Genomic DNA, 23140 nt, shown 5'->3' with positions numbered 1-23140 from the left:
GCACTCGGAGAGCGCAGACCTCCGCCAAGGCATGCCCTATCTCGCAACGTTAACGTTTCGTCTTGAGTTCAGATCAATTTCCCAGTCGGGAACTTATTTTTCCGATTTTTCTGACACCACATAATGCAGCACAAACACACTATCCCGCAATGTTAACAAAAGTGAAAAATCATTTGTGTATCTGTCCCGTGATTCGAATCTGCCTCAAAATGTAATGGGTTCATCCTTGGCCCAATTAGAGGATGGATAACCGAACCGAGCCCGTCGGTACCCAGCAGGATCCAACGGTACCCGATGGGCCGGGCCGGGTTCGGAGAGATATTTAGAAATGATGTTGAGGTTCGGGTCGGGCTCGGTCACATCAGCGCGATAAGGCATTGAACATTTCACATTTAAAACAGCTTATTATGTAGGTGCCTGTGTTAACGTGAGCTTGTTGGCCCGTGTGAGCTGATACGCTCATCTGTTGACATTTCTGAATGCCTTCCTACAGCTGCTTAATGAAAGATTCCACACAAACAAACGTACATGTGTCGTTAGTATGAGAAAAAAACGAGATTTTAACTCCGTCGGGCTCAGCCCGGGCTCGGTTACTGCTCTGTCGGACGCGGGCCGGGCTCGGACAGAAAAATGCGGCCCGATCCGCACTCTAGGCCCAATGCTACACCCTTCCACCAAGTTTCATGAAAATGGGGCCAGTAGTTTTTTCAGTAATCCTGCCGACAAACCGAGTCGAAAACATCACCTCCTTTCTGGAGGTAAAAACGTGCAATAAATACATTGTTTAAATAAAAGCGCTGAAGCAGTTTGTGCAGGAATTCGCAGTATGAAGAGTGGAGAATATGTCTGCAATGATTATAATCCAGAAAATGTGTGTCTAATTTTACGTTCATGAATATTGATGTCCTTATATTTGGGTTGTAGCTCCTGAAACACACCTCTTTTGTTTGTGTTGAGGATGAAGAGCAGCGATCTAAATCATGTCCAAATTCTCTTTACAGATATTAAAGAAAAAACTATACAAATATTATAGAAACCATCAAATGGACCTAACAATGCAATGTTATATGTTCTTCTATCTTTACTGCTACTTGTGCACTGAAAGGTTAAATACAATTCTCACAACCACAGTATGTACATATAGCAGATATGAAAGATATGGCATTAGGGACAACTAATTCTTTGGTCCTGCACCAGACTAGGGGGGTTTGTGTTAAATTGTCCTCACAACACAACAGGAGTCTGTCGACACAGCGAGAAGAAAGACAGGAAACAGGGGTGTGGGGCTGGGGCTGGACGCCAAGTTTTGAAGCGTTTTCGCTGCAAAACACAATATAATGTATACATTAGGACTTGTTACTTGATGTTCAATTTGTTATGGACACGACTCGGCTAATAACATCCTCCAACCTCCCGCACGCACATGAGCAGCAGTCACTTTGTCAGATTAAGTCTGTAGGTTGTTAAGAGGATGGATGTCTTGGACCGTTCATAGGCTCTCACATCGCAGTGGACACCAGTTCGGTTTTTTTATACTTGTTTTTTTTAAAAAGTAAAGTAAAGTCTGGCTACACCACAGTAGCCACATTTGCACCCTGCAAAAGAAAACGCCACAGACAACATTAAATGAAGTGAACTGTTGACACAATACAGTAACGTTAGCTATTTAAATGAGCTGATACATGGTTAAACCTCACTAGCTCTTACCAGTATATCACCGCGTGTACTTCGTCCACAGCAACCCCAGCAATCGGTCTCAAAACATCCCAGTTAGAGAGGAAATGCCGAAAACATATTATTTATAAATCTTAACAATCATTCCTCGAAAGAACCAAGCAGGCCTGCCCTGTTGCACCATAAAATAAATAAGTAAATGTACTTCCGTTGATCCAGACTAGTCTAAAGGTGAAGCCACAGTTAAAAGCAATTAACCAAAAAAAAAAAAAAAAACAACAAAGTGCTGCCTGCCGGTAGTTGAACCTGTCGTTGTGTCCCGTAGGGACGAGTGGGCCGAGGCCATCCAGATGGTAGCCGAGTCTCTGGCCAAACAGGAGGAGGAGGGCATCCTGAGCAGCCCCACCTCCCAGATCGAGAACGTCAACGAGGAGGAGATGGACACCTCCATCAGCCACTACAAACGAAAGGTGACGGTTGATCTCAGTGGAGACAAAATATCGCTCCTGCTTGTAAATCAAAGGGGGCTGTCTTATTTTTGGAAAAAGGAGTATCTTATGTCAGGGGGTGTCAAACTCAATTTCACTAAGGGCCATACCGGAAAAAGAGAATCACATCAAGGGCCAGACACGTAACGTTTATTGACATGCTTTTATTTCATTGAAAAAAGTCAAATACTGTGTCTTTGATTGTATGACTGCATGTCACTTTTTTGGACATTTTTGTAGCTTTTTTTGTCTTTTTTGTTGTCTTTTCCGACTTGGCTTTCTCAGACGTTTTTGTCACTTTTTCTTTTTTTATTTGTTGCTTTTTCCGACATTTTTGGCACTTTGTCGCATTTTTGTTGACATAAAGCCCTAAAAAAGTCAGCAAACAAGTTCCTTAGCCATCATAGAATTTAGCAATCAAGCAAAAACAATGAAACATTTTTTAACAGCAACCTGTTTCACAGCCTGAATATGAAAACTCTGCTTTTGTGGGAATTACTGAGTCCGTAAGTCTGCAAATCTGCCAAATTCAGCTTAGAATGTCAGGTAATTGCAGTTTAAAAAGCGCATTCCCGTGTTTTTGGTTTGACGCACAACTAGGCGGGCCACAATCTACAGTATTGTGAACTCAAATTGATGTGCGGGCCGGATTTGACCCGTGGGCCTTGAGTTTGACACATGTGATCTAAGTGCATTGAATGATGGAGGACCAGTTTCTTCACACCATGCCTCTGTTTCTTTTGTCCAGACAATGAATGACTTTGACTATCTGAAGCTTCTGGGCAAAGGCACTTTCGGGAAAGTCATTCTGGTGAGGGAGAAGGCGAGTGGCACCTACTACGCCATGAAGATCCTCAAGAAGGAAGTCATCATAGCCAAGGTATCAAGCTGCGTCACCTCCTCCATATTGCCATATATTACCACAAGTTCAAGGGGTCACATATACTGTGTATTATGAACTCTCCCTTTTTATTGTATATGCTCTTAAAAAAAGAAGACACTTCCTGAATGTAGCGGAGTCTGAACACAGCAGACAAAAGGCAAAAACAAAAAGGTAGCGGACAGAAATTCAACAAGCAAGCAGCATCAGTAGGCCGTAATCGATTATGGTCTGTCACTGCATCGATGCAGAGTCGCCCAGGTCCGCATCGCGATGCATCGTACAGGGTTTCTGCGGGGTCTAAAAAAGTTTCAATCTCAGGCCTAAAAAAGTCTTAAATCTGCAAAAGTATTGGGTTCTAGGTCTTAAATAATTTTTTACTTACATTTTCCTAGCCTAGAAATCTCGACGCACTTTGCGGCAGCAAATGTCATTTGCAGCCAGGGTCAGTCTAGTAACTCTCCGTTTGCGAGCTGGAAAAACCAAACTCTGGCCGGGCCAATCACATCGTGTATAGAGTGGGTGGGCGGGGCTTATGGCTGCTGCTGCTGGCGAACAGCGTTCTTTGGAAGACTTGGAGTTCAGCTTTTCTTTGAGAAAAGAACAAAGAACGGCACTGAAGTCATTCTTAAAAAAGGAAGATGTGTTCCGAGTTTTGCCAACCGGATACGGCAAAAGTTTAATCTATCAAGTAGCGTTGCTCTGATTGGTTGAAGAGCTATCCTATTGCGTGCAGAGGGAATTTGAAAGACAACCGTTTATCCCGCCCCTCAGATTGAGCCCCACCAATGGTGAGTTCCCAGACCCAACATCTGGATGTGGGTCAGACCCAGACCCAACATCTGGATGTGGGTCAGACCCAGACCCAACATCTGGATGTGGGTCTGGCTTGTCAGGCTAACATTTTCCTACGTCGATGTAACACTGCCTCTAATGCTCACTGAAATGTTTTTTTTTTTTTTTATCTGTGGTGTTGTAGTTCTTTCTTTCGCTAGTCCAAATATAATTTGCTGTATATGTACAGATCATTATTACTCTGTCGCTTTTATTCAGTTTGAATACATTTATTTACTTTGCAAGTACTTTTGTGACTCTGCATTTTGTTGTTCTTTTATCTCGTGATATAGGTCTTACATTTCATTCATAAAGGTCTTAAAAAGGTCTTAAAAGACTTCAGTTTGTCTTGGTAAAACCTGCGGAAATCATAATCGTAGAAACGATTCATTTCAACACCACTATTAAGAAGCCGGAATCAGAGAATTTTGACTTTCTATTCAGAAAAAAAGGAAAAACTAATGTTTGCAGCTCTAATGAGAAGCAGAAATCCCCCGCTCATTTTCAAACTAATAACAGATGCGGCGATTAGTCGATCTCTCAGTCTGAAACTATTTTGATAATTGATCATGCTGTGTCTGTTTTAATGTGAATGTTCGATTGATGTTTTTTTGGCATTTAAAGATGTCTTTTTGCTCTCTTAGAAACTATGAAGGACATTTTTCAAAGTGTTCTGACATTGTATTTGCAAAACAATAAGAAAAAGAACTTAATCAACATTTAGGACACTATTTTAACGATCTAAAAGGTGCGTTTAGGGCGTGTACGAATCCACTTTTGCTAGTAACATGCAATAAACCAATCAGATTCTCATCTCCCATTCCCTTTAAAAGCCAGGCGCGTTTGTACTAGAGGGGTTGAAATGAATCAAATAATGGATGCATGGAGACGTGGACGATGCTGCATCGATAATCGGCCGGGCCATAATCAATTATTTCTGTTTACAATTTAACGTAGGCCTAACAACCTTTCTGTTGACATAATCTGGTATGTTTTGCACGTTCAGGAAGTGCCGTGTGCTCAGTGTTGTAGTTTTATGTATCCAATGTATTTAGTATGAGAGCACTGCAGAATGTTTTGGTTTTGAAGCTTGAAAAGCTATGAATTAAATATCCTAAATGGCTCGGGAGGTCAGTGAAGATCCACACCTCTAGTTTGTACCTCGGCATATTGCTATTATGATGGCGGATTTGCACCGTAATAATTTTTATTACGCAATATTTTATTGCGCGCGCTGTGCACGAGCCTAGGAGCATTTTACTAATACGCTGTTAAAATAACAATGAAATGCTGCGTTGTTGACTTCAGACCAGGTTTTTGTGGGTCAATGGGACGATCACTTCACGCTGCCTCAAGATAGCAATACGCCCAGAATGCATCTGAACACACCTCCCTGTAAGACCAGCACGCCCAGAATGCACCTGAACACACCTCCCTGTAAGACCAGCACGCCCAGAATGCACCTGAACACACCTCCCTGTAAGACCAGCACGCCCAGAATGCACCTGAACACACCTCCCTGTAAGACCAGCACGCCCAGAATGCACCTGAACACACCTCCCTGTAAGACCAGCACGCCCAGAATGCACCTGAACACACCTCCCTGTAAGACCAGCATGCCCAGAATGCACCTGAACACACCTCCCTGTAAGACCAGCACGCCCAGAATGCACCTGAACACACCTCCCTGTAAGACCAGCACGCCCAGAATGCACCTGAACACACCTCCCTGTAAGACCAGCATGCCCAGAATGCACCTGAACACACCTCCCTGTAAGACCAGCACGCCCAGAATGCACCTGAACACACCTCCCTGTAAGACCAGCACGCCCAGAATGCACCTGAACACACCTCCCTGTAAGACCAGCACGCTCATAGGCGCACAGATGGGCGCAGGTGCATTGATTAACAGTTTATTGGTTTTTCACAAAATGTAAACACACACACATACCCATCAGAAAAAAGAAGCAGTACACATACAACAAAATAAAAAGAAAGAGGACATAGCGCGACCATAAACAAAAACTAAACTATAAATACATTATAGGACATTATAAAAAAAGGGAAAAAAAGACAGTGATGCACAGACCCTTGAGTTTACAACCTTGCCTATATATAGGTACAGTATTCTATCAAAATGTATCCATCAGACATGTTTTCTAGTTAAATGCTATGTTTATGAGCCGGAACGCCATTAAATGCCCAAAGTGTACGAGTGATACTTCCCCCGTTTCAAGTCGTACTCCTCCACTTTGTCAAGCAACCTTTAGGACAGTTATTCCCGTCCAGTTTCGCTGGACGGGAAACTGTGACGGGCTTTGCGCTGCAACGCGGGGCAAGATAGGGCCCTTAGTGTTAATCAGATGTTGTTTTGTTGTCTTTAATTTAAACATGTTTTTACTGGTTACTGGATTAAAATGACTGTCTTTAACAAGATCTACCGTAACTCTTATGTGTGAAAATAGCAACAAATAAACTAAATGTGTTACCTTCATTTGGCATGTAACTGTTAGTCGAGGGTGTTCATATTAGATAGTAGAAGATAATATTTAGAAATATCAGTTCCAGATTGGTTTTATGCCGGCATCATCCTGATGTTCGCTCACCTCTCTTCCAATTACATCCTCAACCTTTTGACTCAAACAAGAAATTGTCTCCTGACTAATCACCATCTTCTTTGTCCTCTCCTTTTTTTTTTTTCTTCTCCATCACAGGATGAAGTTGCTCACACACTCACAGAAAGTAGGGTATTAAAAAACACTCGGCATCCATTCCTAACTGTGAGTATCAGCATGGAGAGTGCATGCAAACATAACCTGATGACACGCCTGTGCTGCTGTGAATTATTAAGTTGGAATAAATAAATATAAATAAAGAGAAGCAGCTTGACTTCAAAGACTCTCTTGATACATGTTACAAAGAAGGAACGATGCACTGAATTCAGACCGCAAAGCTTCTGCTCTTAAAAAATAAATAAATAAATGTGTTTGAAACAATCGGCTAAGTTCTGCTGAGTTAAAAAAAAATATATATATATATATATATTTTGTGTTTCAGTCTCTGAAGTACTCGTTCCAGACTAAGGATCGGCTGTGCTTTGTAATGGAGTACGTCAACGGAGGAGAGGTGAGACATCAGTGAATCTCTTTTTTTTATTTATTTTTTTATGTTTTTGATGCTGGCAGATGTTCTGAAGTTATTTCAAGAACTATTGAAGAATGAAGTCGACTGTGATTCAAAGAGCTTCAACTGAAAGCAGTCACTCCTGTCGATGTGGTCTCATTTGGAGAGTTGCAGGACTGGAGTGGCTGCACTGACGTGGGTTGTCAGTTTATCAACTTGAAGCCATCAGTGGCACAAAAGACCAGAGAGGGATGCGAAATATCTTCAGAACTTATCGTTTTATTTGTATGCAAGTTCAGTCAGAGACACTTGCATTTTTACAATTGGTTATAGTTTTTTTTAACATACAAAACATACAACTTGTCTTGACTGTTTTATTGCACGTCTCAAATAGTCTTCTCAGTTACAGTTTGGTCTACATAAAGCCCTAAAAATGTCAGCAAAAACGTTCCTTAGCCAGCACAGGAAAAAACGCCAAAAAAGGTCACATTGAAAATAGCGCCCAAACAAAGTGGCAAAAAAGTGTCAGAAAAGCGACAAAAACTTCAGAAAAGGCGACAAAATGTTGAAAAAGTGACAAATCTAGGTGGGCCAGAATTGATTGAGCACATTAATTGATATACGGGCAGATCAACATCGAAGGGCCAGGTTTTCCAGCCAGCCTTGAGTTTGCCACGTGCTTTAAGCCGTCGTCAATGATCGGAGAGTCAAAGTCATTCTTCTGTTGTTTTGATGTCTTCTGCTACATCTCAGCCCCGCCTGGGTTCCACTGCAGAAAATAGCAGTGATTTTGATCTTGATTACTGGTCTCTTACTGGATGACTCAACTTAATACAACAGACACGTCTGAGGTGTATGAACTTGTGTTTATGTATTTCTCTGCAGCTGTTTTTCCATTTGTCAAGAGAAAGAGTATTTTCGGAGGACCGCACCCGTTTCTACGGCGCTGAGATCGTCTCTGCTCTAGACTACCTGCATTCTGCCAAGATCGTCTACCGTGATCTGAAGGTAAACGTCCCCTGCTCTGTGACCGTGTCTGAGAGAAATCTAATGTTTGACACCTGCCCTGGGTTGGCAGTTCATAGTTTATCATGTAGAAACATACAGAAACACGGCCAGATTTTGCAGGTCGGAAACAAAGCGTCATGTTTCTCTCTCGTCCTCCTCATCAGCTGGAGAACCTCATGTTGGACAAAGACGGCCACATCAAGATCACAGACTTCGGCCTCTGCAAAGAAGGCATCACCGACACTGCCACCATGAAGACCTTCTGTGGAACCCCAGAGTACCTCGCTCCTGAGGTCAGAGCTCTGACACACACACACACACACACACACACACACACACACACACACACATACACACACACACTAGCTGTGTTCCAAACCGTTCCCTATCACGGAAATAGTGCACTATATTGCAGAGATCTTCAACAGGGGGTTACTGAAGGGGGGCCGAAAATTAAAATATCTTAATATGAAACCAACATATTATTTGCAATATTGTTAGCAAATATAAATCAGCTTCACAATTTGTGAAACCCCCACCACCACCACCACCACTGATGATAGGCTTACTGGTAGAGCTGGGCAGTATATCGATATTATATCGATATATATGAAGCAAGATATCGTCTTACATTTTGGATATCGTAATATCGAGATATAACGTATGAAGTGTTGTCTTTTCCTGGTTTTAAAGGCTGCGTTACAGTAAAGTGATGTCATTTTCTGAACTTACCAGACTGTTGTAGCTGTTCTATTATTTGCCTTTACCCACTTAGTTATTATATCCACATTACTGATGATTATTTATCAAAAATCTCATTGTGTGCATATTTTGTGAAAGCACCGATTGTCAACCCTACAATATTGTCACAATATCGATATCGAGGTATTTGGTCAAAAATATTATGTATATATATATATATTTTCTCCATATCGCCCAGCTCTACTTGCTGGCTGGAATAAGTAAGGTAGCCACTAAAATCCACAGATACAGTTCATCCTAAGGATTCACTCTGCCACATTTTACATTAAAACATGATTATTTATAAAATCATGCCAACAATGATTAGGCTATTTTAATAGCTTAGTATTTTATGCACTAAAAAGGTATGTGTAAAGGCTTTAGGCCGTCCTATAAGTTATTGTAGGCCCAGTTTAATATGCAACTTAAAACTTTATGCAGTAGGGGGTCCCTGCTCCGTGTCCGTTTTCAGTTAAGGGGTCCTTGGCTTTAAAACCATTGAAGACCCCTGATATAGTGTGTTCGCCATTCTGTAGTGGTGTTCAAATTGTCCGCAGTTCATTTAATTCACTATATAGTCCACTATAAAATACCCACAATGCACAGCTGTACAATGTAGCCTACATTTGACTCCCGTATACCCACAACGCAATGTGGTCGTGTTTTCCCAGAGGAGGAGAAGAAGCAGCCGAAGCCCCCACGAATACTAGATAGGAAAAATGGAGCGGGCTTCTGTTTCTAAACAGTGGAAATGTAACATGCAACATATATAATATTCAACCTTTTACTATCCTCCTGGGTGCTCTCTTTGTTTTCAGGGACGTATTAGAAGTATTTTAATTTCAGTTTGTTTACGTGATGCTGGGGGCGCCCGCCACCGTCACACAAATCTACTGACGCAACGATGTGTTTTCAGTGAGTGTCCGAAATCTGGTTCGGACGTTCCCTATATAGTTCACTATTTAATAAACACTATATAGGGAACAGTAAGTGAGTGAATGAGGGAACGGTTTCCGACAAAGCTAGTGACTATTGATAATTAACAAGCAGAAAAAATAAGATTGGAAACTGTCACAAAAACTGTTCAGGCCCAAACTGAGCCTTCGCCGTCTTCTGTTTTCGTTCCGTATGATGAAATCAGGAAAGAACTTGGGTTTTGTTTGTCATCAAGCAGCAACCACCAGGGCTCAACTTTGTGGAAGTGCCCCAAGGTGTAGTTCCTCTAATGGCAGCTAAATGTTTTCTTTACATCAAAGTAGAATGTCAGTGGCCGATTTCACTTCTTCTAATGTGGCTCTTGGTGGAGATTCTGAAAGTTGTTTTCCCATTAAGAGGACGTGAAAGCGGATATCAGATGCGTCAGGGTCAGATATAGCTACGTGAGAAAGAAAAAAAGAGGCACAGGTTGGTCTTAAAATGGCCTCTTGGTGTTTTAATACACAATACCGTTTGTAAAGTTTGTAATCTGCTGCCACAAAGCTTGATTGTGTCAGAGGTCTGAGAGGACTACTCAGTATGTTTGGATTGTCTTTGATGCTTTTAGGTTGAAGTAAGTCCTCCTTTACAAATAGATGTTGTTTAGTTTCGTACAACCAGACTGACAACTGAAAGGGCAGGAAGAGGCCAAGAGCCCTCTGAGCAACAGTTGAATGAGAAGAGAAGAAAACATCATTGCATCAGCGTCATTGGTAAAAGAAACTGGACGCTTAGCATCAAAGTGTGTGCAGATTTAGACAGGAACAGCTTCCTGTTTCAGTGTCAAGTGCAATATAACAAGCTGGAATTAATATTTAGTAAAAGCTCTTCAAACTTCACAGTAAAACAGAAGGTTAGTCTAAAACGCCACAGGGTTAGCCCTGTTGGACTATCAGCTGAACATACTATGGGCTGAGAAATCGCAGTTCAAACCCTTTTCAATCTAACCATCCCTTGTTCAAATAGTTATTACCGAAGAAAAGAAGAAAAACATCGACATAACCGCTGTTTCGTAACATCTGAACAGTCACACTATCACGCGCTGAACGTGTGATGTATTTTCAGACAGGGTTTGCCCTGTTTTGTCAGCTGTTAAGAGGGAATTGTGATAGAAATGCTGTCAGCGTTCTGGTTAAAGTGTGTTGCGTGTTACCAGGTGCTGGAGGACAACGACTACGGGCGGGCGGTGGACTGGTGGGGCTTGGGAGTGGTGACGTATGAGATGATGTGCGGCCGCCTGCCGTTCTACAACCAGGACCACGAGAAGCTGTTCGAGCTCATCCTCATGGAGGAGATCAAGTTCCCGCGGACGCTGTCGGCCGACGCCAAGTCGCTGCTGTCGGGGCTGCTCATCAAGGACCCCAACAAACGGTACGCAGACACACACACACACACACACACAGTACTAAATCTATGAGTGTCTTTCGCGATGTGTTCATTGCGCCAGTTAATATCACAGTGATGATAAAAAAAAAACGATATTTTGTGAAGCCCACACACACACACACACACACACACACACACACACACACACACACTAGGGCTGCACGATATGAGGAGAATATGCGATAACGTTGTTGAATATCCTGATAACAATATTACTTGATTATAAAGTGTACTCAGTTCAGCTGCTTTCAGTATTCTGCTAAAACACATCAAATGTGCTTGTTTAAAACAATTAGAACTGAATGTAAAAGACCTCTCAAGATCCTGTCTTTACTCAAAGTACAAGAGATAAAAAAAAAAAAAAAAAGTACTATCTGTCCCAGAATCCACCGGTTCATTTCACTATTTAAGCCGCCATCTTGATGTTGAGAAGAGAACAAAAAAACCTCCTCCTGATAATTGGTATTCAGATAAAGTGCTGTTAGACAAAAACCGGCTGGTGGCTGCTGTTAATTTCCCTCTCTGATTGTCCCGGAGGCGTTTTTCTGTCTCTAATGAAGAAAAGTGGAGAAAAGAGGCTACTGCAGCTTCAGAGAGCGAACCCATTCACCCCCGCCGAGTTATTTTTGGATCCGTAGCAGGTGGATATTCTGGGTCCGTTGATGGAGACTTTGTAAGAGCAGCGTTTTTTTGTTTTTTTTAATGTCTGACTTCAACGTCGTCTTGGTTGTCTCTCTCTGTTCTCTGACAGGCTGGGCGGCGGACCGGATGACGCTAAGGAGATCATGCGGCACAGTTTCTTTGGCACAGTCGACTGGCAGGACGTCTACGACAAGAAGGTGAGAGCAGGATTTAGCTGCCGAGGCGTCATCCGATCTTCAGCGGTAATTTTATTCCAACTGCGTACCTGAGATATTCTGGGATCAGGGTTACCTGATTTTTCAAAAGAAGTCTGGCAGAGATGTATAAATAAAAAAAAAAAAAAATAGAATGGAAAATGTACACCGTCGTCCTGTTTTTTTTCTTTGACTGTTCGGCTACAGACTGCAGTCAGATTTTTTTTGGGGGGGGGGTCAATGTGACCAGGTCAGACTTCTTCAGAAGTAGTGTGAACACAAAAATCTTGCCCAGATCTGATTTTTTCAAATCAAGATTTAGACCACTTCCATATGTGGTCCTGAATCAGACCCAGGTCTTTTTTACGTCAGTCTACCAATCTATCAGTTTATCACAATTATGTGCCGGCGGGAGTCAGCCCTAGACACAGACAGTAACATTAAAACCTCACTAGGCCTCCAACATGGAGAACAGTGATGGAGCAAGTCAATGGAGGGAGAGGGAGGTGTTAGACCTCATTAGTGTATGTATGCTCATTAATGTTACGGCTGCCATTGTACAAACATTTTGAAATAAAAGTGAAAATGCTGACTTTCTCCATAACCTCCCTAACTTTAGCACAACAGCGTGCTGCGTCTGATGTCATTGTTACTGGTCTTTTGATCATGCGGGTCAGTTCGACACCGCAAACAGTTCACAGTTCACACTAATGTCAACAGCCAAACTAATAATCGGATCTGAGCAAAAAATCTGAGTTAAGCATCAAGACTTGCGGTGCGAACGTGGCCATAGACTCCTCAGAGCCTCTCAGCAATGTGCGAGTCAAGGTTTTCGTTCTTTTTGCTGCATGTCAACATAGAAAGCAACGTGTTTTAGTCCTTCACTGCTTTTACGCAGATTTTTATCAGCAGCTCAGTAAGTTTCAATGCCCATTTCCCGACAGATGGAGATAGTGGTGAGTATAGAGAGATAGTCATACTGATAAGTAAAATAACATTTATTTAAAGAGCACTTTCTCAAATCTACATTACAAAGTGCTTCACAAAACAATAAAACAGACCAGTCATAAAATCATCAAAAACCAAACAAATACAAACTATTTGGTGTATAAAAACCTGTACAAAGAAGGTAAAAATCAAAGGAGGTTCAAGCTCAAATAAAATCCTAAGTTGGATAAACTCCGACCTGCGGCCCTTTGCTGCATGTCATCCCCCCCCTCCTTTCATGTCTTCTGCTGTCCTAACTCTATACGTTTGTTTTAAGAAGGGACTCAAAGCAGACCTATGACTCACCTGATATTCTCGATATATATATATTCGTCAACCATGCTCAGTATTTTTTAACCATCATGCACGTATTTGGCTGGGGGTTTAGGGTTTCTCCCTAAAACAAATACGTTTTTTCAATTAAAAAAATGCAATTTTACATCATCTTGGACCGTTACTATCATATCTGTGTCTGAAACATTGGAAAAGCTAGAGCAGATAATAAACAAATAACACTCCAAAAGCTTAAAGACAAAACTGACCAACCACAATCATTAGAGAAAAGTATTTTAGTTATATTCATCATTTTGCTTAGGCGGTGCCCAAAACCAACCAAACCAGATTTTGGACACTGACTGAAAACATCGTTGCGTCAGTAGATGTCCGGTTGTTTGTGTGACGGAGGCGAGCGCTCCCAGCATCATGTAAACAAACTGAAACTAAATGACTTCTCTTCCGGGGCAAACACAACCGTGTTGCATTGTGGGATACGGGAGTAAGGCTACATTGTATGAACACTCAAATTAGCTGTGCGTCGTGGGTATTTTATAGTGGACTATATAGTGAATGAAATGAACCGCGGAGAATTCAAACACCACTACAAAATGGCCAACACACTATGAAGTGCACTATTTTCCGCGACAGGGAACGGTTTGGAACACAGCCACTGACTCTGTTGCCTTTCTACTTCCTGTCTTGTTGCAGCTGGTCCCGCCCTTCCAGCCCCAGGTCAGCTCCGAGACGGACACGCGCTACTTCGACGAGGAGTTCACAGCACAGACCATCACCATCACTCCGCCGGAAAAATGTAAGCACGCCTTTCTACGTCATGCACTCACCGACACCTGGCCGACCGATCAGGGTCCAGAATTCACTTTTTTTTTGTATGAATATTCAAATTTGACCAGCCACTCAAAAGATTACACCAGGGGTCTTTAACAAGGGGTGTAACAAGGGGTCTTTTAAGCCAAGAACCCCTTAACTGAAAGAAAGACGGAGCAGGGACCCCGTACTACATTGCAAAAACGTTATTAAATTGTATAAAATGAAGTTGCATATTAAACTGGGCCTACAATAACGTGTAGGGCGGCCTAAAGCCTTTTTGTGTGCATAGAATACTAAGCTATTAACATAATAATTGCTGGCATGATTTCATAGATCATGTTTGAATGTTAAGCATACATGTGGCACAGTGAATCCTTGAGATGAAGTGTATCTGTGGATGGCTACCTATGTGACTACCTTACCTATAGGCCAGTAAGCCTACCATCAGTGGGTCTTTTCACAAATATGGTTGTAAGAGCCGTTTTCATTTGTTTTGGGTGTAGGACACAAATTGTCCACTGGTGTCACTAGTGTGCTTTTGAGTGATGTCTATTTAGGTAGGAACCTTTCAACAGGTAACGGGGTGCCGCATCGAATTGCTACACACCGCAACGCTCATGTGGATGCGTAAATGTTTGTTGATGGAGCTTAATGGACACATGGATTCTTGCACGTTCATTCGAAGAACACTGTGATCAATAAATGTCCATCAAAACGCAACGATGACTATTGGAGTCTGTGATTTCAACAGTAGCCTACGGAGGTAGAAGAGAGTGCATCAGCTAGTTTACTAGCCATAGACTGTTCATTTCAAGTCTGTATAGCAGCCCCTCAGTGGCTTCAAGTTCAGAGCCCTGCCCTGCAGTAATATGAGGACCCCCATAGGGGTCCCAGACCACCTGTTTACGATTCTACACTGTTTGTTGGCTGGTTAGTGAAGCAGATCTACCAGCCACTTGCATATTTCACCAGCATTTGGCTGGTAGATGTTGCTCATTTTGGACCCTGCTGACAGATCAGATACATCAGGCTGCTGCTGATAAACACCACATCTCTGTTAGTTCACCGATAATGGGATTAGAGCTGCAAAGATGACTCAGTTAGTTAGTCAATTACTCAATTAATCGCCAACTATTTTGATAATCGATTCATTGGTTTATGTTATTTTTTTGTGGGGGGAAAAGTAAAATCTCTCTGATTCCAGCTTGTTAAATGTGAATATTGTTATTGTAATATTGTTAACTGAAGATCTTTGAGTTGTGGACAAAACAAGACATTTGGGGACGTCATCTTGGACTTTTTGGGAAACACCGATTGACATCTTTCATCATTTTCTGACATTTTAGAGACCAACACAACTAATCCTTTAATCCAGAAAATAATCGACGGTGAAAACAAGCATTAGTTGCAGCCCTTAAATGTGATGGAGGCTGAGTATTTAACTTCTGTTGCGAATCTGCCTCCTGGTGGCCTAAAGGGGAACTTGGTGTCCGTGGAAACGCCTGAATCCTCTAGTCCTCCGTGGCACTGGGGACGCTTTGCCAAGTCTGAGAAGACGAGCGTACCGATGTCGTCATTTTCTCAGTTTGACCCACAATTCCAAAAAAAGTCAATCTATGTGAGTCCCTCAACTTCACGGAAGTACAGTTTTAACAAGCTGTGTGTACCACTGCAAAATATTTCATTAGTTCCTTTAGTTTACTGGTTTTATATCAAAAACTTTCAGACTTTCAGAAACCAAAGCAGCCTTTATTGCCATACCGAGTGTTATTTATTAAGTGCAGCCGATTAGTTTTAAGGTATTTTGCTCATATTATGTTCATTTTCAGGTTCATAATTGTATTTAGAGGAAGCCTGACGTGGTCATACTCAGATTCTAGTCAGAATATGAGTCTGATACCGCTCCACTGGGCTGTGATTACGGGGCGGGTTTCAACCCAACCAGGAAAGTGAATGCCTCTGCACTCAATTGGATAGACCTCCAACCAATCAGAGCAGCTGAGACAGACGTCACAGAAGCTGTAAGTCAAAGACGGGCTTCGGCGGCAGTTTCCGTGTCGTGCGAACGGGTGTGGCAATGTGTATACATAACGTGATCGCGGTTCTCGATGCGCTGTCGATATCTTCTCTAACAGACGCGATGGAGGAATCTACACATCTCAGTTCTCCATCGGCAGCCGTCTTTGTTGTAAACGGCGACGTGGTTGATTACGTTACTGTTGATCGTCTGTCCATCATCGTATAAAGCCCGCCCTGACAATTTGATTGGTACGAACAGCTCTGGTTGGATCATAGTTGCTCCACAGCGGATCAAGTCCAGACCCAACTTCCCGACCTCAAATGTTGTGAGCGGGGCTAAGTTCAGCTGGCATCCAGGCTAATTCAGAGGTTGTACCAGAATAGGTTTACATATTTTTGTTGTACTGCTCATTGCTGCAGCTCCTCTTTTCACCCTGTGTTCAGGTCTCTGTTTTAGCTACAGAGTGAGACCTCTCACTTCTGTTCCATCTTTGTTCGCACATGCAGACTCCCAACAAAGACAGGTGATCTGAATATATGAATGGGAATGTACACACAGTGTTTAGTTGTATGTTGTTATTGTATGACTTACAGTTTTTGTATGCTGTATATACTGTACATAACTATTTGTTTTTGTTTCCTGTAATAATGTAATATTATAAAGTAGGGGCAGAGCTTTGTAAGCATTATGCGTCTCCCTGCTCCTTCTCAAACTCATCCTTTTTGTTGTTTTTATCTGAAGTACCGTACTGACCCGAATATAAGACAGGGTTCCCCCCCCCCAATGAAGATATCTGAAAAATCGAGGCCGTACTATATGTGGGGTCTAGACTTTGAAACATCCACAACAACAGGTGGTGCCAAATGGCGGTAAACTGAACGTAACGCTCATAACAAGGGCCGTCAGTTATTAAATTGAGATTCAAAAAGTATTTTTCCAAAAATGAGTTTTGAAAAAGAAGGGGTCGTCTTATAATCAGGGTCGTATTATATTGGGGTCAGTACTGTATGTTGATGTATGTATGTATGTTGTAGCATCAACCAAACCATTTAAAAAAAAGGACAAAAACGTGGAAATAATCGTCATAAAAAGTGTATACATTTTGACCCGGGAGGACAACAAGTTCATAGTTGACGGGAAGACAACACCAGGGTTAAACTAACGCATGTCTGTCTCTCTACAGATGACGAGGACGGGATGGACGCGGCGGACAACGAGCGGAGGCCTCATTTCCCACAGTTCTCCTACTCAGCCAGCGGGCGGGAGTGAGCGGCCCAGCCCCGCCAGTATCGTCCCCATTCGTGGCCATTTTGAGGAAAACACGTAGCCATTTTAGGAAGAAGAGAAAAAAAAAAAAGAAATACCAGTCTCCCCTCTTTTTCTCCTTCTCTGCCTCCTCACAGACGGGGAAAAGTCTTTTTAGGGACTTTAAAAAGAGGTTTTTTTGCACAGTGGGATAGACTCCAGCCGGTCTCTCCCACACTAAAAAGAAGTCTCGTACATTTTCAGCGCTATTTACTGCAGAAGGCAATGTTTTTGTTATTTATTTTTTCTCTCCGTCAGTATTAAGTTGTCGACCCGGGTTACGTTCAACTTTTTAGTTTGTTTGTTTGTTTTTGCCCTTATTGTTTTTAATTTCTTTCTTTCTTCGTCTTCTTTTGACTTTTTTGCACTTGGTTTGGAAGAGCCGTTTTAGGGAACAAAAAACCAAAAATGTTGCCTTACGTGTGCAGATGTTTCGTATCATACCGACAGGGTGGTTTTTGTTGGGGTTTTTTGGGGTGGGAGGGTTTCGGGGGTTGTGAAGGGTCATTCTTAGTTGAGAATAAGTGCATGGCTCGTGGTTCACTCCCAAAAAAATAAAAAAAAAAAAAAAAAAATACAAACATTTTTTTTTCTTTCTCATACATTTGCCATGGCAGTGCACATTCCCCCCAATCCCATGGCGATGGAAACCACTGTCTACCGGTTAACAAACAAAAGAAGGACCAGAATGGACGAGTCTGTATGAGTCCTTTTCATCGATGCAGTGTTATGCTACTCTTTGCTCTCGTATTTTTTTTTCTCTCGACCCATTGTGTTCTCGTTTTTTTTCTCTCTCTCTCTTGCGCTTCTACGTCTTAGTTTGTTCATTTTTTTCTTTTGAAAACTAGGAAGAAAACACTAAACTGCCAGAAACTGCACAGTTCACTCAGGCGCCACAGAGCACAACCGCGTTCAAACTCAGCTAACCGCTCCAGCTTTCCACAGCCGGCAGGGGAACGAGGCCTTTTCTCTGCTTTCTCACCGCTTTTCCTCCTCCTCCTCCTCCTCCGTTTCTGCACCTCCTCTTTTTGTTTCCTCATCGTAGCTGTAGGACTAGTGGAATGGGTGTTTACACAGGGAAATGTGGCTTAATGTATGTATGTATGTATGTACTGTATGTATGTAAGTGGGACATGGGGGTCAACTTTATGCTGTCATAGCGCACGCGCACACACACACACATATATATATATATATATATATTTAGACTCAGAAACAGGAAACAGCTGTGAGATCAGACTGAAGTCGGCAGTTTACTCCACACAAAAAATGTGGCGTTTTTTTGTAAAATGAGCAGAATATATCCGAACACTCACTGCATCTACGTGTGTGTGTGTGTGTGTGTGTGTGTGTGTGTGTGTGTGTGTGTGTGTGTGTGTGTGTGTGTGTGTGTGTGTGTGTGTGTGTGTGTGTGTGTGTGTGTGTGTGTGTGTGTGTGTGTGTGTGTGTGTGTGTGTTCAACAGCTCCTGTCAGGTAACGCTGGACTCTGCTGCGAGTCAAAGCCAGTCCACTCAGTGATGCAGTTCAGTTGTCCGTCTGCAAATGTGTATATCCTCCGCGACTCCTTGAACTAAGGACACGTTACACGCCCGGTGAAATATAAACCTAACCTGAAAGGCAGTCGAGTCATTTAATGTTAAAGTTTCAGTGTGGCGGAAGACCTAAATGAAAAACCCTCCACTTTCCCGTGGCATGTTTGCAGCTGTCCTTCCTCGAACTAAAAAAAACGTCCGTTGAACAGACCGACAGTTTACGTGATATTTCAGGGCACAAAGAGTTTTGGTTTTAGCTGCCACTCAGTGGGACAATCTGGGTCCTACGCTCTTGATACAAACTAACAATGTAAGAGATTGGAGAGGGTTATCGTCACAGTTCAAATCGGAAACGAATGTAGGGAGGTGGCCGTTTCAAATGCAGTTTGAACGGCTAAAATCTGTTCAGTTTATTCAGTGATATTTCTGGACATACAGAGAGTTTGGGCGTTTTTCCTTTTTAGCTTTTAGCTGCTACTCAGTGAGGCAGTCTGGGTCCCACGTTCTTGATATGAACTAAGAATCGTAAGCGATTGGTAAGGGTTGTCTTCGCGTTTCAAATGGAGTTTGAACGGTTCAAATCTGTTCGGCCAGGGCGAGGGTTAGCCTGGTCCTACCAGACTCTGGTCCACTAGCCTGGTCCTACCAGACTCTGGTCCACTAGCCTGGTCCTACCAGACTCTGGTACACTAGCCTGGTCCTACCAGACTCTGGTCCATTAGCCTGATCCTACCAGACTCTGGTACACTAGCCTGGTCCTACCAGACTCTGGTACACTAGCCTGATCCTATCTGCCATAACCAATCGCTAACGTTTTGGTCGTGACGTCGGCTTAGCATCGCTAGCGTTAGCCTTAGCCAACTCCTTTACCACTAACGGAGCGAGCTGGACTGAACTGTTCCCGAACCCCGTGGGGAGGAGGGCCACATCATCACGGCCACCAACACAACTCCGCAAAGATTGTTCTTGCTCAGGCTTTAACTTCTGGATATTTGACAGCGTTGCCACAACGGACCAAATGGCTTCGCTCGCATCTTTCTCCGCCGCCATTACGGAACTACAACTCAAACTAGCGCACGGCCTCAACGTCATCGTTCTCAGCCACTCCCTCTGTTCGCTGATTGGACCGCCAAAATGTTGCTGGAGAAAACCCAAGAATATACCGCTAACCCAGACGTAGTACTGAAGGAAAATGAAAATTGAGCGGAAGTACGTAGGTGGGGGGAGCCAGGCTAGGCGAAGGAATGTCCCGCATTACCCTGCCTCTGATTGGCTTACCCTGGTATCCTTGTCCTAACCCTAACCAATCTCACTCCTCGTGCCTAAACCTAATCAATCCAACTAACCAAGGCAACGAGTATTAGCCAATCACAGGCAGAGTAGGGCTGGACCTGCCTTCGCCGTCAGAGGAAAACGCAAATTTGCGGACCCGAATGGGGCTGGATCCAGAGTACGTTTAGTCTAATCGGGTCCCGTTGCAGATGAAAATAACTTTACTCCTATTGGACCCGTGAATACCAACATGTACAACTACAACCAATGTTAGTCTAGAAATATGTCCACATAGTATAAGGCTACGTTCACACTTGCAATCCCGGAAGTGGAACGTAGTTGATTTGGACTAAACTTATGGTAGTTTAGAAGTGTGTCCACGTAGTATTAACGCAGTGAGTCCTGCCCCCTAGTGGTCAGAGAGAGAACCTTTGATTCATTTAACTGACTCGTAAGGTACTGAATCCAAAACAGATTTAAACATTGCAACGCTGTAAACTCTCCGCGTCGATCGAAACAGAACGCAAAGCTTCTTTTCGGTTGCGTATCGACCATTTCACCGCTTATAAAACCACGTCAGATTGAATGTTTTCTGGAGAATACCGCCCACTTCACCTGCTCTGCTGTTCTCCAATCACTCTTCAGGGTTCCTGCACACATCTGGAAAGGTTCAGAGGAAGAATTTGGGGGATTTCCAGGTCCTAATTGCAAAAGGTGTTTCGGGGAAAATCATTGTTTTAATGATGAAGTCTGTCATCCCGTTTAATACTTCACATGTACAAGAGATGAGAGAAATATGACTGTGAAACATATCGAACAGAGTAAAAACGTGGAGTTTTGTGACATTTTTTATGAGTTCATTTTTTTGTGGGGGTTGGTTGGTTGGTTGGGGGGTTGGATCTTTACTGTGACTGTGAAGGAACCCTGACAAGCACACACACACACACACACACACACACACACATTCATATTCACACACAGATACACAAGAGACTGTTTTTAGACGATAGATCAGAGTGAAGATTTAATTTATCGCACGGACACTAACAGAAACGAGGCTTCCAGATGCAGGGGTTCTGTCCTGTCAGTATTATGAGATATTACATTTATTTACATACACACACACACACACACACATTTTAATCCTGAACAGAGGGTATCACTAATCATGTCACAGATCACGAGAAAACTGAGCCGTGAGACACTCATGTATGAAGACTCTGAGGACTGCCAGAAAAAAAATGTTGTCGCCCCAAAACTTCTTGATGTAAATATGCAATGCCTTTTTATTTTCTTCTCTCTCTCTCTCTCTCTCTCTTTTTTTGGGGAGTGGGGGGGGGGTCTTTCGTGGCATCCTGACAGACAACACAAACGTTTTTTTCCTGTGACTGTACTTCAAGCTTGCTGATGAGAATAGTGACCGAAAAAAAATACAACAACAAGAAACGATTCAAAAACTGCATTTAAGAAAAAGAAACATTTAAAAAAAAAAACGAAGAAAAAATAAAAATAAAGACAGTGTCAAAGACTGGACCCTTCCGTTGAGTTTCTCGGGTTGATACACCGACTCGACTTTTTATCGTCCACGGAGGATGTTTCCATGGAGACAACCCCCACCCCCTCCTCCACCACCCCTGCTCTCCTCCCCCCCCGCCCGCCTTCCTTCGGTCGCCGTGGTCCCCGAAAACAGATCATGGACTCCTGACTTTCTGTGAGAGGACATGACTGGACCTGTGGAGTCTGCACTGTCATTACTGTTTCTCTTCACCCTCTTTTAAAATGGAAAAAAAAAAAGTGGGACCATGGATGACTTTCATTTTATTTTGTTCTCTCGTTTTATTTTTGCAGTGCTGGTTTCATCAGGTTGTTCCACCAATCCCATCATCCCTTGCTCCTCCTCGTTTTCCTTTTTTTGTACCATAGTTTGTTTTATTTATGTTGGTCATCCTAGGCAGTGTTACCTTGTATGTCGTTAAAAAAAAGGCACCTCTTAAAGTCGCTGAAGGATGAAGATGATGATGATGATGATGATGATGGATGCATTAACTGAAGTCTTTTTATTTTTTTTTCTTTATTTTTTTTTTTTTTTTGGATCGTTTGCTTGTTTGTTTTCTTACCAAAACATTAGGGCAAGAACCCAGTAGTGGACTTGCGTTGCCGTGGTAGTATTTATTTTGAATTAAATTAAAAGAAATACATTTCAGGGTTTCTGCTGTTGTGACTCTTTATTGTAGATGTTTAAAAAAATAAATAAAAATGACCTCTTGGTTTATTTAAAAAGAAAAAGACACTATAGTAGAGCTGGGCGATATGGAGAAAATCAGATATCACGATATTCTTGACCAAATACCTCGATATCGATATTGCGGCGATATTGTAGCGTTGACTATCGGCGCTTTCACAAAATATCTTCACACTTAGATTTTTGATAAATAATCATCAGTAATGTGGACATAATGTCTAAGTGGGGAAAAGGCAAATAATAGAACAGCTACAACAGTCTGGTGAGTTCAGAAAAGTACATCACTTTACTGTAACGCAGCATAACACTAATGTCATATCGCGATATTACGATATCCAAAATCTAAGACGATATCTAGTCTCATATCACGATATCCGTATATTGCCCAGCCCTACACTATAGGCAAAATCATGTTTTCATGCACTGGTCAATGAGGTTTTGGGTTATTTGGCTTCTATAACATCGTCTAGGTCTTCTTTCAGACTAGTGGAAAGCTAACTTTGTTTTTTTTTAACTACACATTGTCTGTAGATTCTCCTAAATTCACCAGAAGTTAACGTTAGATAATGCCTCATTTGCATATTTAAAGGTGCTCTAAGCGATGTTAGGTGACGTCACTTCTTGTTGACGTTCAAAGTATTGTCAAACAAAACGGAGGCTAGCTCGCCCCTCCCTCCTCCTCATCCCGTCCCCCCCCCTTCCCCTTCCTCGCACTAACACCCCCACCCCCAC

At 42.5% G+C, this 23140-nt stretch overlaps 1 protein-coding gene across 1 annotated transcript in view; it reads left to right on the top strand.

Moving 5' to 3' along the window:
• The window catches only part of akt3b (v-akt murine thymoma viral oncogene homolog 3b), a 29587-nt gene extending 12039 nt beyond the window's left edge, over nucleotides 1-17548 (top strand). Inside the window, exons 4-13 of the mRNA XM_078273332.1 lie at nucleotides 2000-2144; nucleotides 2911-3042; nucleotides 6591-6656; nucleotides 6934-7002; nucleotides 7885-8007; nucleotides 8172-8300; nucleotides 10880-11094; nucleotides 11861-11948; nucleotides 13917-14019; nucleotides 17240-17548. Of these exons, the coding sequence (XP_078129458.1) occupies nucleotides 2000-2144; nucleotides 2911-3042; nucleotides 6591-6656; nucleotides 6934-7002; nucleotides 7885-8007; nucleotides 8172-8300; nucleotides 10880-11094; nucleotides 11861-11948; nucleotides 13917-14019; nucleotides 17240-17325 (1156 nt within the window). The 3' untranslated portion in view covers nucleotides 17326-17548. The remainder of the gene's footprint in view (nucleotides 1-1999; nucleotides 2145-2910; nucleotides 3043-6590; nucleotides 6657-6933; nucleotides 7003-7884; nucleotides 8008-8171; nucleotides 8301-10879; nucleotides 11095-11860; nucleotides 11949-13916; nucleotides 14020-17239) is intronic.
• Nucleotides 17549-23140: the final 5592 nt, after the last annotated feature.

This window comes from Sander vitreus, chromosome 2, assembly GCF_031162955.1.
Source record: "Sander vitreus isolate 19-12246 chromosome 2, sanVit1, whole genome shotgun sequence".
NCBI classification, from domain to species: domain Eukaryota; kingdom Metazoa; phylum Chordata; class Actinopteri; order Perciformes; family Percidae; genus Sander; species Sander vitreus.
Note: the sequence above shows the minus strand (reverse complement) of the source record. Positions and strands in the feature narration are given on the sequence as shown.